Genomic DNA, 17,056 nt, shown 5'->3' with positions numbered 1-17,056 from the left:
TCCATGACTAGAAACCAAGGCTACGATGGTAGCAGCCAAAACAGAGAAAAGGAGAGGTGCTGTGGAGTTAGAATGGCTCGGCAGTCTGCGTATGCTCATGAAATCAGGAAGTCTGGAGAGTCAAAGGGGCTTCTGAGTTTTGGTGGCTGGGATAATAGGCCCATTTTAAATTATGAATGGCAAGAATTGTTTTTTTTTAAGCCTGCTTTTTCAGTCCTAGCATCACACACTCTGTACCTTTCTTTTTCCTGATAGGCAATTATTTGGGATATACCTGTAAGTGTGGAGGCCTTCAGTCAGGAAGTCCCTTAAGCTCCCAGACATCCCAGTCTGAGCAAGAAGTGGGGACCTTAGAAGGAAAGCCAATCAGCAGCCTGGATGCCTTCCCCACTCAGGAAGGTACGCTGTCTCCAGTGAACCTGACAGACGACCAGATCGCCGCTGGCCTCTATGGTAACTTTTCTCACTCACAGTCATTGGCATCAGGATTCTAGGGCCAGCATTGCCAGCATTCCAATTTAATGTCAATGTACCTTTTAAATTGACCTGGAAGAAAGTTAATATCGTTATTCCGAAGGTAGGCCCAGAATATCTTTAAATAAGGTTACCAAAGAGGCCGGGCATGGTGGCTCACACCTGTGATCCTAGCACTTTGGGAGGCCAAGGCAGGCAGATCACTTGAGGCCAGGAGTTCGAGACCAGCCTGGCCAACACGGTGAAACCCCATCTCTACTAAAAAATACAAAAATTGGCCAGGCATGGTGGTGCACACCTGTAGTCCCAGCTACTCCGGCGGCTGAGGTGGGAGAATCACTTGAACCTGGGAGGTGGAGGTTGCAGTGAGCTGAGACCACGCCACTGCACTCCAGCCTGGGTGACAGAAAGAGACCCTGTCTCAAAATTACCAAAGAAAGAAAGCTGTACAAGAAAGCTTACCTGATATTACAAATTATGAAACATTTTAAATAGCATTTTATTCACGTTCTGGCAGGCATAAGTTTTTTCAGGTTATCTCAGCTGAAGAAAAATAATAATCCCTGTTTAGTAGGTAAATGGTCCTTGAGGCTCGTGAGACACGACATCACTTTATAAGCAATAAAGCCAGATACAAATGTCAGTTTTCACTGGCTTTGTTATGTCTGGAAGTACTAATTGAGTTTTTTCCCATGTGAAGAATGTTATTAATGGAACTTTGAATTATTTTCTTTGCATGCACACACTTTCCCATTGAATTTTGTAGAAACTTCTCACATATATATGCCAAGATCTACATTTACATGCATGAGAAAAGAACTGTACAGGAAAAAAGATCATTTAACATGTATGGGTGTGAGTTTTCATTTTTACTGCCTTGACTTTTTCACAGCATGTACAAACAATGAAAGTACACTGAAGTCCATCATGAAGAAGAAAGATGGTAACAAAGATTCAAATGGCGCAAAAAAGAATCTTCAGTTTGTTGGCATTAATGGAGGGTAAGGAAAGATGGTGGTTCCAGAGGCTAATGCTGTCAGTCTCCTTTGCCTCCTGCCTAAGTCACATTTCAAGGTGCCTAGTCGGGGAAGCGGCCACAGCGCAGTGATGAAAGATTCCCTCCTCAGAAAGGCAGAAAGGTGCATTTGGGCTTTTCTTTCCTCCTCTGGTGCTGTCTTTAAGGATTTGTCACTCTCTTAAGGATACCTGATGAAGCTGAGCGGTTTACATCTCCTCACCTCTGATCTGAAAGAAATAGTCTTCAGCAACGCAGCAGGGTTCCTGCACTGTGTTGGACAACTTGTACTTACCTATATGAGAACTCACAATTGAGCAGAAAAAGACTGAGAGCATCACTCTCTGGGCCAACGATCGTCATCTATTCCTTCAAAATGGGTCCTTGTGCTTAGCTCTCCATGTTTACGACCCAAATTGTAGGGCCTTTCACAATTGATAACCACATCACCAGTTTGCTTTCTAAATACAATGGTTATTGTTTGTTCCTTCTCTTTCCATTGGCCCACGTACATAGTTAAGCCCCTTTGTTGTCCTACAATTGAATCAAATCAATGAATTGATACATGGCCCCCACAAGAAAGAAATAATACAAAGTGTACCATTAGTGTTTAACCTTATGGTGCCTGTTTTCCAAATCTAGAAGTTTTATTCAGTGATAATGGCCAGGAGATTTTGGAGGGCATACACCAGAAAAACTATTGATTGCCTATGTAATCTATTCACCTTGATACTGGGAGAATTAATAGGATGAAATAGGAAGAAATGGGGTGGGGGGGACAAAAAGCACCTACCGATCTGTTTTCCATACAGTATGTTTTCTCTTGATTTATACTAAGCCGGAGATGCCATTATTTTCTTTAACAAGTGTTACATGATACCAATTGGTTATATGATACCGATCACCAATTTAAGTTGGAGTCCATTCAAAACCACCAGGCATTTAAATAGACCTTACTTTGAACTTCTAAGTGCAGGATCTAAAACCACTAGTGAAATTTCTGGAGTCAATTAGCAAATCCCTTCATAGAAATTTCTATCACTGGGTCTTCGTGAGCACACCTTGCATCTCCTGAAATCCCAATTGCCACCTAGGTATGAAACAACTTCAAGTGATGATTCCAGCTCAGATGAAAGCTCTTCTTCCGAGTCAGATGACGAGTGTGATGTCATTGAGTATCCTCTTGAAGAAGAGGAGGAGGAGGAGGATGAAGACACTCGGGGAATGGCAGAAGGGCACCATGCAGTTAATATTGAAGGTTTGAAGTCTGCCAGGGTGGAAGATGAAATGCAGGTTCAAGAATGTGAACCCGAGAAGGTGGAAATCAGAGAGAGGTGTGGTACATTCCCCTTCCCTCCCTTGCCCCTCCCACATTTAATCTACTTTGGCAATAGAGTTGGCCAGTTCAGAGCTTTTGTAATTAAATGTTTGCTTTTATCTGTTCCTCAGAGGTATACACATCTTGAGATACTAATATATACAAGTGCAGAGTATTGCAACTCTTAGATCTCTTATGGTAGAATGGCCTGATACCTAATCACCCTTGTTTTCTGAAACCTTAACTCTGCTATATAATTTAACATATGGAACCACAATCCACTAAAACTTCCATTGTTTGAACACCTTACCTTATAAAGACATTTTAATTTTTTGGTGGCCAACCTACTTTAGGATTCCAGGTTTTATGTTTAGCCATTTATCTTGATACAGGTGTCAGTATCATTATTACAGGATCATTGTGTGGATGAGGCCTCAGCCAAACATCACATATACTGTAAAGATGATGCATGTCACTTACATGTTTGTATTTTGTTACACATTGAATGATCAGGAATACCACAAGAATGGAGTTGGGTATATCATAAATAGTAGCTGAGAAACACTCTGGTTGGCTGAAACATGTGCCTCAAAGTGGAAGTTTTCAAGACCGTTAGATAAGGATTTGATGCTCATAAAATAGAGTAGAAAAGGTGGAAACTTCAGTGTGGTTCTTCACTATGTGAAATATAAATAGAACATTTCAGAAAACTTACCTCTATTTAATTTGGCAAATGAAAGTTTAACTGCATTAACACAAGGTAAGTGTTTTTAGTTTATATTTCCAAGTGTTTCACGTGGCTTTTTAACAGCTTTGAGATGTAATTTATATACCATATGTCATTTTTTTACTCTTCATATGGGTTAAACACTTGAGTCACCAAATGTGGGTTCAGATGTGTGGTTTACTGGTCAGCACAATGGATATATGGTAATTTGTGGAAAGTCAAGGCAAGAGGATCGCTTGAGCACAGGAGTTTGAGACTAGCCTGGACAATATAGTAAGACCTCATCCCTACAAAAATATCAATTACCTGTGCATGGTGTCACATGCCAGCTGCTCTGGAGGATAAGGTGGGAGGATAACTTGAACCCTGGAGGTTGAGGCTGCAGTGAGCCAGTGCACTCCAGTCTGGGTGACAGAGCAAGACCGTGTCTCAGAAAAAAAGTAATTTGGGTCTCCTTCAACCCCCTTAAAATTAAAAATATTTTTTAAAAACTTAGAACAGGTTGGGCACAGTGGCTCACACCCATAATCCCAATACTTTGGGAGGCTGAGGCAGGCAGGCAGATAGCTTGAGCCCAAGAGTTCGAGACCAGCCTGGGCAACATGGTGAAAACCTGTCTCTACAAATAGAAAGCCGGGTGCGGTGGCACACACGTGTAATCCCAGTTACTTGGGAAGCTGAGGTAGGAAGATTGCTTGAGGCTGGGACAGCAAAACTACAGTGAGCTGTGATTGCACCACTGCACTCCAGCCTGGGCAACAGAGTGAGACCTTGTCTCAAAAAAAAAAACAAAAAACAAACTTAAAAACGGCAAAAAAAATCTCTAAATGTTATTCCAGAATGTTATAAAGGCCAATTGGTGAAGCCGAATGTCACCCTCCCAAACAAGGCCTCAATCTCTGGCTGGAGGTGTTGGCTCTGCACAGTGGACGTAACCCTTAGATCCCTAAGGATTTCTGTGCTGCCTCCACCCAAGCACCTTGTGCCATAATGACCTGCCTAGGCTGGCTTGGGGCCACTTGCCTTTTAAAAATATATTTTTAAAAGTTGAAGCTGCGCACAGTGTCCCACACCTGTAATCCCAGCACTTTGGGAAGCCGAGGCAGGTGGATCACCTGAGGTCAGGAGTTCAAAACCAGCCTGGCCAACATAGTGAAACCCCGTCTCTACTAAAAATACAAAAATTAGCTGGGCCTGGTGGTGCACACCTGTAGTCCCAGCTACTAGGGAGGCTGAGGCAGGAGGATTGCTTGAATCCAGGAGGCGGAGGTTGCAGTGAGCCAAAATCATGCCACTGCACTCCAGCCTGGGCAACAGAGCAAGACCCTGTCTCAAAAAAAAAATTACATATTTGGGTTGAAATAAAAATGATTGATTTTCTTCTTGTGACCAATCATAACTTGATTTTTCTCCTTTCAGGTATGAATTAAGTGAAAAGATGTTGTCTGCATGCAACTTACTGAAAAATACTATAAATGACCCCAAAGCTTTGACCAGCAAAGATATGGTGAGTCTGACCTGCAAACACCATCCCCAGTGTGTACAAAGTGCATGAGTGGGTTCATTGTCAAGGCCAGCTGTAGGCTGCCCGAGTTGTTGCTTGCATGCTTTTCTCCTGAACTGTTTCCAGCATGAGTGGGCTGGGTGAACATCATGTGGTCTTGCTCCCTGGATCACACTGCCAGCGTTTCCTTGAGGCCCAACTTCGGACATCCTTTACCCACCCTGGACTTTTCCTGGGGTGGAGGCATCTGTGAGGCATACACTTGCAGACAGAAAGGAGGGCTAATTGCAGTCAGTCGTCATCTTTCTACACATTTCATTTCTATTTATAGAACAGTAAGATCCAGGGAGCAGCATCCAAGAATTTTTTTTTTTTAAGTTAGCATATGTTTTTAAAAGAAACCTATCTGAGCCAAGGTCAGCATTCCTTTCAGTTATGAAACTGTATGTTATGCTCTGATGTGGAATGCAGGCGGCCACTATTTTTAAACTAAAAATAACCGCACTTGTCATCTCGCAGTCTAAGAAATTCAGAGCAAACAGCAAAGAGTTTGTGGTTGCCTTAGTGATCACGAATGGTACAACATAGGACACAAGTATTTCTATGGCAGTGGTTAATCTGACACCATGGCCAAGAATGACATATTCTCATGTGTCGAAGTTATGTGCACATTCTTTCATAGGCCAGACTAACCCACTGGTTGACAGCTGTCTTTTTTATTAGTGCATTGAGAAAATGTAGGATCCCCTAAGGATACCAAAATGCACAGATACTCAAGTCCCTTATGTAAAATGGTGTAGTATTTGCATATAAACTATGCATATACTTTAAATTCTGCCATATATTTTAAATCATTTCTATATCATAATACCTAATACAGGGCCAGGTGCAGTGGCTGACACCTATGATCCCAAACACTTTGGGAGGCCGATGCAGGCCGATCACATGAGGTCTGGGGTTCGAGACGAGCTTAGCCAACATGGTGAAACCCTGTCTCTACTAAAAATACAAAAAGTTAGCCAGGCATGGTGGTACACCCGTGTAATCCCAGCTACTCGGGAGTCTGAGGCTGGAGAATTGCTTGCACCCGGGAGGTGATGGTTGCAGTGAGCCAAGATTGCACTTCTGCACTCACGCCTGGGTGACAGAGTGAGACTCTGTCTGAAAAAAAGCCTGGAGTGCAGTGGCGTGATCTCGGCTCACTGCAAGCTCCGCCTCCCGGGTTCGGGCCATTCTCCTGCCTCACCCTCCCCAGTAGCTGGGACTACCGGCGTCCACCACAACGCCAGGCTAATTTTTTTGTATTTTTAGTAGAGACCGGGTCTCACCGTGTTAGTCAGGATGGTCTCGATCTCCTGACCTCGTGGTCCGCCCATCTTGGCCTCCCAAAGTTCTGGGATTATAGGCATGAGCCACCATGCCTCCCAAAGTGCTGGGATTTACAGGCATGACCCACCGTGCCTGGCCTCAAAAACTTAACACAATGTAAATGCTATATAAATAGTTGTTATACTGTATTGTTTTGTATTACATATTTTTTAAATATTTTCACTCTGCCCGTGGTTGAATCTATGGAAATGGAACCTGTAGATACAGAGGGCCAGCTGTACTAAATAAAATTGCTGGTCAAGTCCAGGCACAGGGGCTCACACCTGTAATCCCAGCACTTTGAGAGGCCAAGGCAGTGGATCACTTGAGCCCAGGAGTTCAGTTTGAGACCAGCCTGGGCAACATGGCAAAACCCTGTCTCTACAAAAATTAGCCAGGTATGATGGCATGTACCCATGGTCCTAGCTGCTTGGGAGGCTGAGGCAAGAAGATAGCTGGAGGCCCAGGAAGTTCAGGCTGCAGTGCTCCATCATCATGCCACTGCACTCCAGCCTGGGAGACAGAGTGACACCCTCTCAAAAAAAAAAAAATTCCTAGTCAAGGGGAAACATAGAACTACATATTGAAATTCTTGGATTTGTATTCATGAAAATACCTGGCTATACCTTGGTCACTAGTAAAACCATAAAATCTCACTGCAGTGTCAGTATTTCCCATCAGGTTTAACCTAAACTTAAAACTGGTGCCTTACAACCCCAGATTTTATAGCCATAGTACACTTTTCTTTCACTGTTCTCAAAATACTAGGTTACGTGGCCTTTGGGAAGGATTCTGTTTTCCTGCATCCTCCAAATTGCCGAGCATGGTGTCATCCACACACACTGTGATGGGTACATCTTTTTAATTGAATTTTCATTTGGTATGAAAGTAGTGGACGAGTGAACACAATGCCAGGGCTAGATAATCATGTCAGGACACCAGTTATTTAGCAGTAATAGAATTAGGATGACCAGAACACGTAATTTCCCTTCTTTCAGTGTGACAACTCCAAAGACACAGGAATCTGAATATATACAGAAGAAAAAGGACACTTTTCACGTGACCCAAAATGTGATTGAAATGGTTAAAACTAAATAATCAGTAGCAGGATGATAAAGAGATGGAAGCTCTATAATCCCAACTCTACCTTTTCTACAGAAAGAGGACTCTTGGGTTCTGGTGCTTCTGACATAGGCTGTCTTTCTTTGATACATTTTTAAACTTTTAAAGAGTAAGCACAGCAGAAATGAATATTAAACTCATATGAAGGCCCATTGAAAAGACACTGTAGTCATCCTCATCACCAGTACTGACTACTCAGTCTCCACTGAGTTTCATGTGACCCAGGGTTGAGTTGATCATCCACAAAGCAAGTGCCTTCTTCATGTGTCCACAGCCTAAGGAAGTCAGAGTGGAGCTGATGAGAGAATGAAATGAGTTCCAGACGGGCTTCCCTTTTATTTTCCCTTTCCGTGGTTGAACAGTTGTATTTGGGATTGGGGTGGGAATTGGGTTGGCTATACACGTACAGTCTCCCAACCTAGTGCTGTGCTGAGGAGTTGAAGGAGGTGAGTTTGGTCTGGATAGGAAGGAAGCAGCATAATTCAGTGTAGGCTAGTTAATTTCTTCCTAATTTCTATGAAAATTGTTTGCAAGGCCAGTATGATTACATAATATTAATAGCTTAATACATGGAGCCAAGCCTGAGTGTTTATTCTCATCACAAAAACTATGAAAGCATGGTATTATCCAATTTTTCAGATGAGGAAACGGAAGCAGCATAACTTCCCTAGGGTCATAAAGCTTTTAGGTAGCAGAGCCTGCATTTGAAACTCAGTGGTCTGGCTCCAGAGCCTCTGCTTCTGCACGGTGCTGTCTGGTCTCCTTTATAGACATTAGAATCTACACGTCGTTTAAAATCAGGAGAAATGTCCCAGTTTGGTGTTTGAAGCTTCTCTTAGGGCTGTTGGTTTTTGAGAGCAGATTCTAACTGCATATATATACTTTGACTATAAAAGGACAGGTTACTTGTGCTTTCAACTAGGTCTCAAAAAGTCTATAAATAGAAGAACTAACGACCACTTGGTGTTTTGGCAGAGGTTCTGTCTGAACACCCTCCAGCACGAGTGGTTCCGCGTGTCCAGTCAGAAGTCAGCCATTCCAGCCATGGTGGGGGACTACATAGCTGCTTTTGAGGCCATGTCCCCAGATGTCCTCCGCTATGTCATCAACTTGGCAGACGGCAACGGCAACACAGCCCTCCATTACAGCGTGTCCCACTCCAACTTCGAGATTGTGAAGCTGCTGTTAGATGCCGGTATGTTGGCTGCCCTTCCACCCCCTCTTCTCTGACAGCACTTGGGTTGTGACTCACCTCAGAGAACCTGGTTGAGCCACTCCTGAATTCTCTGACCATGCTAAAATCCTTTTTATTGCTTTTCCACATGACATGGCAAGAATTTTCTTGAGTCATTCATAAGAGGCTTGAAGTTTAAACAAAACTGCGTGACACAGATTCTAGATCTGTTTTTGAAAGGAGGTTTTGAGGATCTTATTGCTGCACTTCAGCTGCATTCAAGTGAGAGGTGTATCCCTGGTAAGAAGCATGACTCACGTTCGCTCCTGAGCTGAATCACGCGGGCTTGGCCGGTTTGCACTCAGGAGGCAGAGTGCTGCTTACGGGCCCAGGGTCACAGCCTTGGTGCGTGTGGACCACTTGATTTGACCTTACTCCATGACTGCTGTCCTTGCAGAAGTGTGTGGTTAGTCAAGATGGGGACTAAGCAAAGCCACCTTAACAGATGGTCAAATGATCACCATTCTCACCAAAATATACTGTTACTGGGGAAACAGCATAGAGCAAAGGGCATGTTATTCTTGTCTCTCAACCATAATAGAATAGTAGAAACTTGTTATCCCAGAATAGAGCCAGCTGACATCTTAGACATGAAGTGAGGGAGGGGCACATACACAGATGGTACCCTCAAGAAACTGTGAGCTTTCAACTTCTTGTTCAAATGGAGCAGCCTGATGCCACATAGACCCCAAATCTTTTAATTTTTGTAATACATATTTTTATTTCTAGTGTGTGACAGAGAAGTCACCGTATCTCAGTCTGATTAATGAGGATGCAGTGTGAACCTTAGAATATGCAATCCAACTGTCCAATTTTCTGAAATTCTGTCTTCATCCACTGTCCAATCGCTTCTGCTCTGTTTTGGGAACTTGGAATTGATGCAGAGAAGAAAGCCAAGCAGATTTATCCTTCCTTTCTAAGTGTGTTTGTTCCCTCTTTTTGGAGCCATGTTAGGGTATAACTGCTTCCATCTTACAGGAAGGAATTTCAAGCCCCTCCTCTTCAGGCTTTCTAGACTATAAACAGAGCTGGTGATACAGTCAGCCGGAGTGATTGTTTAAACAGAAGTAGATAATATCCAGGGAAGCTGAAAACAAGATTTCACTATCACTCCTGACAGGAACAGCTTAGTATACCCTTAGAAGTTGATAAAACATCTTGGCAAATTAAGTAATTTTAATTCCATTGCTGGATGGTTTGGGTTAATCACTTATCTTGATGGTTACTGCTCCCCCTTCTAGGCTGAGATTCTGGCTCCGTAAGGTGTAGATCTAGGATGCTTCAGCATCTATGCAGAGCAAAGTCCGCAAAGTCCGAGGTGCTGAGGAGCCCCGAAGCGCACACGAACTCACCTGCTTCTCCGCCACAGGGCCTTTTATTTTCTGCATTAAAAACACCCGCTTTTAAAAACATGTCCTTAGTATGGGGTTGTTTGGGATCTTAAGGTAAATGTTCATGGTACCTTTTATTTTCCTTTATGATAGAAACATTCTGAACATTTTTAACTTCATATTTGGTCCCACATAAAAGCTGCTTTCTGGCACTCCCCATTCCGGTCATTTCCAAGAAAGGGCCGAAGGAACTTTTAAATGCCCGAAGGATAATTTTATCCCTGAAGACTCCTTAAGAATTACGAGAATAGAAAAGGTCTGGTTCATCGGTTCTGTTGAGGGGACTTAACTGCACTTGCTCTCGACCATGAATTCTGGAGCTGGATGTTATGTGATTGGAATTCTGCTTTTCAGGACCCCCGACAGGCCAGAGTAGTAAATTCAGAGTCTCAGAATGAGTAGTGTTTGGATAAGTAGGTGCCACCCTGTCCAACGTTCCATACGTAAGCGTTTACAAACACTTCGTTGATGAGTAGCTCACTACCTGCTTCACTTTCCTAAACACAGCTGAGTGCCTAGATTCCATATGATCGTTTATTCTCAAGAGCAGCCATTAGAACCACCACCCAGACTTCCAAGCCATTGCATTTCAGCCACCAGTTGCAAACAAGATATGCTGTAGAAGCTTACCGTTGTTTCTCTTGCTTCAGGTCTTGTGAAATGGGGGGGGGGGGGGAAAGGTTTTCGGTTTAGTATGAAAACATCTCTCACATTTCCTTCTAAGTCACTCTTGGTCTCCAGCCACCTGGTACCATTTTACTGGGCTCCTGTAAACACCATCCCTTCAGTGTCTTTAGAAGGGGCTGCTTCCTAAGAGACTTTTTTTTTTTTTTTTTGGCAGATGTGTGTAATGTGGATCACCAGAACAAGGCAGGCTACACCCCCATCATGCTGGCGGCCCTCGCCGCTGTGGAAGCAGAGAAGGACATGCGGGTTGTGGAAGAACTCTTTGGCTGTGGGGATGTGAATGCCAAAGCTAGTCAGGTTAGTGCGCCTGGTTCCTGTGCTCAGGAATGCACCCCTAACCAGCAGGCAGCAGACAGGACTGCGGTGGCCACTCTGGCAGAGCAGGCATAGATGCCACGCTCCCACCACAGTGCACTTGTTTGCAGGCCTGCCCTGAGTCCATACACTGCCTGGTACTCCTTGCTGACCAAACATACCAGGGAAATACGGGCTTAAATTTCACACTGGAAACTTCTCCCTCCTTTGCCTTGCCTTTCATCCATTTGCGTACTTTGCATGGAAATACTGTTAGTTCCCCTACATATAAATGATTGGGCATCCCCATCAGATACTCAGTGACTGTTGCTTCCTGACTCTGTGTTGTAGTGTCTTCATAGCAAACAGTGTCCCAGGTCCAGATGTGTTCACAGCTTGACTTTTCTTTTTAAGAGACAGTCTTGCTCTGTCCCCCAGGCTGGAGTGCAGTGGCGTGATCTTGGCTCACTGCAACCACCTCGGGCTCCCTGGTTGGAGTGATTCTCCTGCCTTAGCCTCCCGAGTAGCAGGGACTAACAGGCACACACCACCACACCTGGCTTTTTTTTTTTTTTTTTTTTGAGACTAAGTCTCACTCTGTCGCCCAGGCTGGAGTGCAGTGGTGCGATCTTGGCTCACTGGAAGCTCTGCCTCCCGGGTTCACACCATTCTCCTGCCTCAGCCTCCCAAGTAGCTGGGACTACAGGCGCCCACCCCCACGTCCGGCTTATTTTTTGTATTTTTAGTAGAGACAAGGTTTCACCGTGTTAGCCAGGATGGTCTTGATCTCCTGACCTCATGATCCACCTGACTCAGCCTCCTGAAGTGCTGGGATTACAGGCATGAGCTACTGCGCCAGCCCCTGGCTTTTTTTTAAGTAGAGGTGGGGTTTGAGTGTTGCCCAGGCTGCTCTTGAGCTCCTGAGCTCAGACAATCCGCCTGCCTCAGCCTCCCAAAGCGCTAGGGTTACAGGCGTGACCCACCACTCCAGGCCCACAGCTTGACTTTTAAACACGACCTGAACTCCCAGCCCCTTACTCTACTGAAACATCCTCCACGCTAAAATGAAGTTGGCTCCTTACTTTATGCCCTTCCTTTGCTCAGAGCTCATGGGAAGCTGGTTTCTCCCTGCTTGCCACCACCTGCCCCAAGTAGTTCCATCGCCAGTTCTTTCCCTTCTGTCACCACACTCTTCCCCCAGCACAGCCCCACTAGAGGCCACCACTGCCAGCTCAGTACGTACTTCTGAAGTCCTTGTCATCTCTTCCCATAGGCGGGACAGACGGCCCTCATGCTGGCGGTCAGTCACGGACGGATAGACATGGTGAAGGGTCTTCTGGCCTGTGGGGCTGATGTCAACATCCAGGATGACGAGGGCTCCACGGCCCTCATGTGTGCCAGCGAGCACGGGCACGTGGAGATCGTCAAGCTGCTGCTGGCCCAGCCCGGCTGCAACGGTCACCTAGAGGACAACGTAAGCTGTCTCCATCGGGCCTCCTGGCCAGGGGTCTGGGGGACTCTGGACGGGAGCCCTGGGAATGCCTTTTGGCCAGGAGCGACCAAATCCTCCTCTGCTCTCCTCTGGGATTTGTGTCGCCATCTAGGTGCCTCCCTTCACAGCCAAGCTTGGCTGCACTTACTGTGTGCAAACTAACACTGTCATAAACTAGCACCCAAAGCAGAATAAATAGGCCCTACCCCAAAAATTCATGAAATGAAAAAGTGATTTAACGGGCGTGTCCAAGAGCCCCTCTATGAAAGGGAAATCAGTGGATTTGCAGAATCAAATTCAGTGTAGGTGACTTCTGACAGGTGCACTTGGAAATCTGGACTATCATTACAGGCTGGGGTTACACGGTGACTGAAACCAGTTCCTACTATAGTGAACCTTTCCCACCCAAAGTGAAGGCACTGTGACCCATCAAAGTGAGTAGCTTGTGACCAGCATATGCCGGAGCCTGTAGAGTAGCTGGACTTCTTGAAGCACTTTCCCATTTCTGCTTAGTGTGTCCCATCAACACCACTCTGCTCTCTTCTCCCAGTTCCCAGGCTGTCCACATTTCCAGATAACTCCTTGACCGGGAAACTCAACCAAAGCGGGTACTTCTGCGTGTCTCTAGGCCAAAGGAGAGGAGTGGTGATAGGTAGAAGGTAGGAACTAGCATGTAGGCAGTGAGATGGTTTAAAGGTCACAGAGGTCGGGTTGGCTTGGTTCCGGTTTTCAAAGTCTATCTCTATGGATCACAGGTTTGGATCAGAGCTTCTTTAGCTCAAAACACCAAAAAGTTAGGAAAATATCCTTTGTAGGTCAGATTCTTCTGGGCCCAAGCCAGCAGGGAGAAAAACCAGCGGAGTTTTTCACTGGTATGAGGGACTGACTAGCTTCACACTCAGCCATCTCCACAGGAGCACACGGAAGCTGCAGCTGTAGCAGATTCCCTTCCCCCCCTCTGTGGGAGGGAGAGCTTCTGACTTCTTTCTTCCAGAAGAGTTTGTTAGCTGTGCTGTGGTTTTTGTTTAATTTTACTTCTATTATCTTTCAAAGCTCGTGAGGGGAAGGATCATAAGATTAAACCAAAGAGAACTGTGTCCTGCTGCTGCTGCTGACCAGAGGGAAATCCTTATTTCAAGACTAGATAGGCTGGGCACAGTGGGTCACTCCTGTAATTCCAGCACCTTGGGAGGCTGAGACAGGAGGATCGCTCAAGCCCAGGAGTTCAAGACCAGCCTGGGCAACATAGTGAGACTCCCATCTCTCTCTACAAAAAAAAATTACCCAGGTGTGGTGGTATGCACCTGTAGTCTCAGATACGGTGGTGGTTGAGGCAGGAGAATCACTTGAGCCCTGGAGGTCAAGGCTACAGTGATGTGTGATCGTGCCACTGCACTGCAGCCTGGGAGACAAACCCTGTCTCAAAAAACACACTAGACAGAAAACAAGTTGTGTTGTTCTTTCCCTTGATACTCCTTTATATCCATTTAAATCCCTGAAATTTAATGGAAATCAAGCAGTTAAGTGAAGCTTTTTTCACCCATATGTAGTGTTTCCCCTCTTATTTCCAGAAGATGGATCTGTGCAACCCACTGCGATTGTGTGCTTACACACAGATGTTACTTGTAGCCTTAAACCGAGGTGGTTAGGGTTTTAGGATCACAGTGCCCTCTCTAAGAGGAAAGGTAAAAGATCTTTGGCAAATTGCAGAGTCTCTAAACACACACTACTGCTGCTTGCCTGGTCATTCATAATTAGAAGAAAAAAAAACTTTCTATCCCCATCTTCTGCTTCCCCCTCCTGGTGGACAGAATGGTTGAGTAAGATAATCCTCTTAACCGGGACCTCTGGAGGGTGGAGTCCTGCCTCATTCATCTTCACATCCTCAGGCCTTCACCCTTAGAGGTCCCAAAAAAGTTTCCCAGAAGCCCGAACGAGTAGGGATATTTGGGGAACCTTGCCAATTATTGGAGGGTGTTTTGTTCTGTTAGTTACCTTTCGGTTGTCTGGAGGTTTGAGAAACCCAACATGGCTTGTTCTTTCCATCTTATCTTAAGGATGGCAGCACTGCACTCTCAATCGCCCTGGAAGCGGGACACAAGGACATCGCTGTTCTTCTCTATGCCCATGTCAACTTTGCAAAAGCCCAGTCTCCGGTCAGTGTTGTGCATTTGGCATTTGTAAATAGGCTGAAATCTACCAGACTGGTGGACCCCCTTCCTCCAGGAATTGACGGGAGACAGATTTTATGTTGATTCAGAAAATGGAAGTTTTAATCTGGAGCTTAAGAGCTCATCCTTTCTGCTTCCACCCCGCAAAAGGCAGGAGAACTAATGTTTTAGCAGAGGCTGGGCCTTGCTTGTCCTTGCAAGACATATGCTCACAGCTTCCCATAGAGGTTTTGATTCTGTGCAGAATTATCCAGATAGCACCCCCTGAGCCCATGGGGATATTTCACCATGGTTCTGGCATTGTTCCTGAAGCAGATGGCAGGCAGCCTGTAGTCCACAGTTCCCTCTGAGTGGGAAGTGTACTCCACATTTCACTCTGAGTGGGAAGGTGACTTCCCAGGACAGCCGGACATAGCACTGCTGAGCCCAGCTGGCCTTGGAGCTGTGGACACCTGTTCCCTGTTCTCAGCCAGAGCTCTCCTGGCTCGGGCTCACAGCTGTTTGTTGGCTGTGGTGGGCCAAGAACCTATGTCACAGGGTACACATCTGCCTGAGGTCACTTATTAACCCCCAGTTTTTTTCCTTTCCTGGTCTCTAGGGCACCCCTAGGCTTGGAAGGAAGACGTCTCCTGGCCCCACCCACCGAGGTTCATTTGATTGATTGTATGCAAATAGCCCTTCATTTACATGCCACTATTAAGCTGCTAATTGTTCCTGTTGGGGTGACAGATACTGAATGTATACGTATTGTGCCTGAGCTCACCAGCAAACAGAAGCATCAAGCCCAGGGGTAAAGGCTGAAGCTTTCACAGTGCAGAGACTGCTAGCCTGGGCACACGCACCTCCTTTCTGGCCATCTTCTGTGTAGGGCACACTTTAACCCAGTCTCTGTTGCTGTTGAGTCTCTGCTCTGTTTTGTACAGTCATAGGGAATTCTGATCTGAAGGGGCACCTTCTGTTCACTCCCACAAAGAAGTGTCTGGTTCTCACTGAGACGTTTTAAGATTTTTCCACAAATATTTATATTTACTAAATGTGGAACCACCAGAAAGTTCTTCCAAAATCTCATTCCAGCATAGTTTTGGATTTTTCTTTTGTCTTATTTTAAAATAAGGAAGTCGAGATGACTTTGATCATTGGTAACGTGGGCCTGGGCCAGACACAACTCTCAAAGTATAAAACTTAGAAAAGATGATGCTCATTTGGTCTTAGCCAGGTAGATGTAATATATGACTTTTTATAAAAAGGGTATCTATATGAACTTGACACAGTATTTTCAGCTGTTGTATTCCATACTGAAGCCATGAAGAACTACACGTAACATCATCATTTGTATTAATTGCACAACTCCAATGCTAAAGGTTGGATTGTGTCAGAGGAATCAGCTCTGTATTTGCCTCTAGAGAAACACAGTGTAGTTCTCTTTGTATTTATGGATTCCTTTTTACCGTGTCACATTTACTTTGGTCCTCTATGTATTTAAATGTTTGAAGTGCCTTAGACTCTTGCCATATTTTCAAAATAAAATTTCATTAAGCTCTTTTCCTTGTCCCTGTTTCATCTCTGATAGCTGTCCGCCCCGAGCTGATTGACTTACGGCAGTGGCAGCACAGGCTGATGGATTGAGCTGAGCAGGGAGGGTGAGTGTGCCAGTCGGCTCTGACAGGGAGACAGGGTCTTCCGAGGGCGCTTGTCCACTTCCACAGCTTGGCTCCTGACTCAGATTGCAAGTCGGGAGGCTGAAGTTTGAGGCCTCCTTAGACAAAGCGCTTTTCCGATGGGGAGCCCCAGATGGTTCTTCTCAGGTGCAGAAGCACTAGTCCTTGACTCTGAGTACAACTGCTGGGTGACTAGGTGATACGTGTAGTGACAAGAAAGGAGAGATGAGAGAGATGAAGCCGGACACTTTTTTTTTTTTTTTTTGAGAAAGGAGTCTCACTCTGTTGCCCAGGCTGGAGTGCAGTGGCATGATCTTGGCTCACTGCAAGCTCCACTTCCTGGGTTCACGCCTTTCTCCTGCCTCAACCTCCCAAGTAGCTGGGACTACAGGCGCCTGCCACCACGCCCGGCTAATTTTTGTATTTTTAGTAGAGACGGGGTTTCATCGTGTTGGCCAGGATGGTCTCGATCTCCTGACCTCATGATCAGCCCACCTCGGCCTCCTAAAGTGCTGAGATTAAAAGCATGAGCCACTGCATCTGGCCTCAAATTCTTTTTAAACAGTAAAGTAAGTTGGGACCATCTCATTAAATGAAGCAG

At 45.3% G+C, this 17,056-nt stretch overlaps 1 protein-coding gene across 21 annotated transcripts in view; it reads left to right on the top strand.

Annotated features, from left to right (window-relative positions):
• Positions 1–16,338, top strand: part of KANK1 (KN motif and ankyrin repeat domains 1) — a 68,721-nt gene extending 52,383 nt beyond the window's left edge. For 8 of the 21 annotated variants that reach the window (XM_054657755.1, XM_054657750.1, XM_054657753.2 and 5 more), the window contains exons 3-11: positions 256–453; positions 1,367–1,475; positions 2,584–2,823; positions 4,954–5,041; positions 8,504–8,723; positions 10,995–11,137; positions 12,408–12,608; positions 14,684–14,782; positions 15,396–16,338. In XM_054657755.1, coding sequence (XP_054513730.1) covers positions 256–453; positions 1,367–1,475; positions 2,584–2,823; positions 4,954–5,041; positions 8,504–8,723; positions 10,995–11,137; positions 12,408–12,608; positions 14,684–14,782; positions 15,396–15,458 — 1,361 coding nt within the window. In that variant the 3' untranslated portion in view covers positions 15,459–16,338. 21 annotated transcript variants of the gene reach the window in all.
• Positions 16,339–17,056: the final 718 nt, after the last annotated feature.

Source organism: Pan troglodytes, chromosome 11 (genome assembly GCF_028858775.2).
Source record: "Pan troglodytes isolate AG18354 chromosome 11, NHGRI_mPanTro3-v2.0_pri, whole genome shotgun sequence".
Taxonomy (NCBI): domain Eukaryota; kingdom Metazoa; phylum Chordata; class Mammalia; order Primates; family Hominidae; genus Pan; species Pan troglodytes.
Note: the sequence above shows the minus strand (reverse complement) of the source record. Positions and strands in the feature narration are given on the sequence as shown.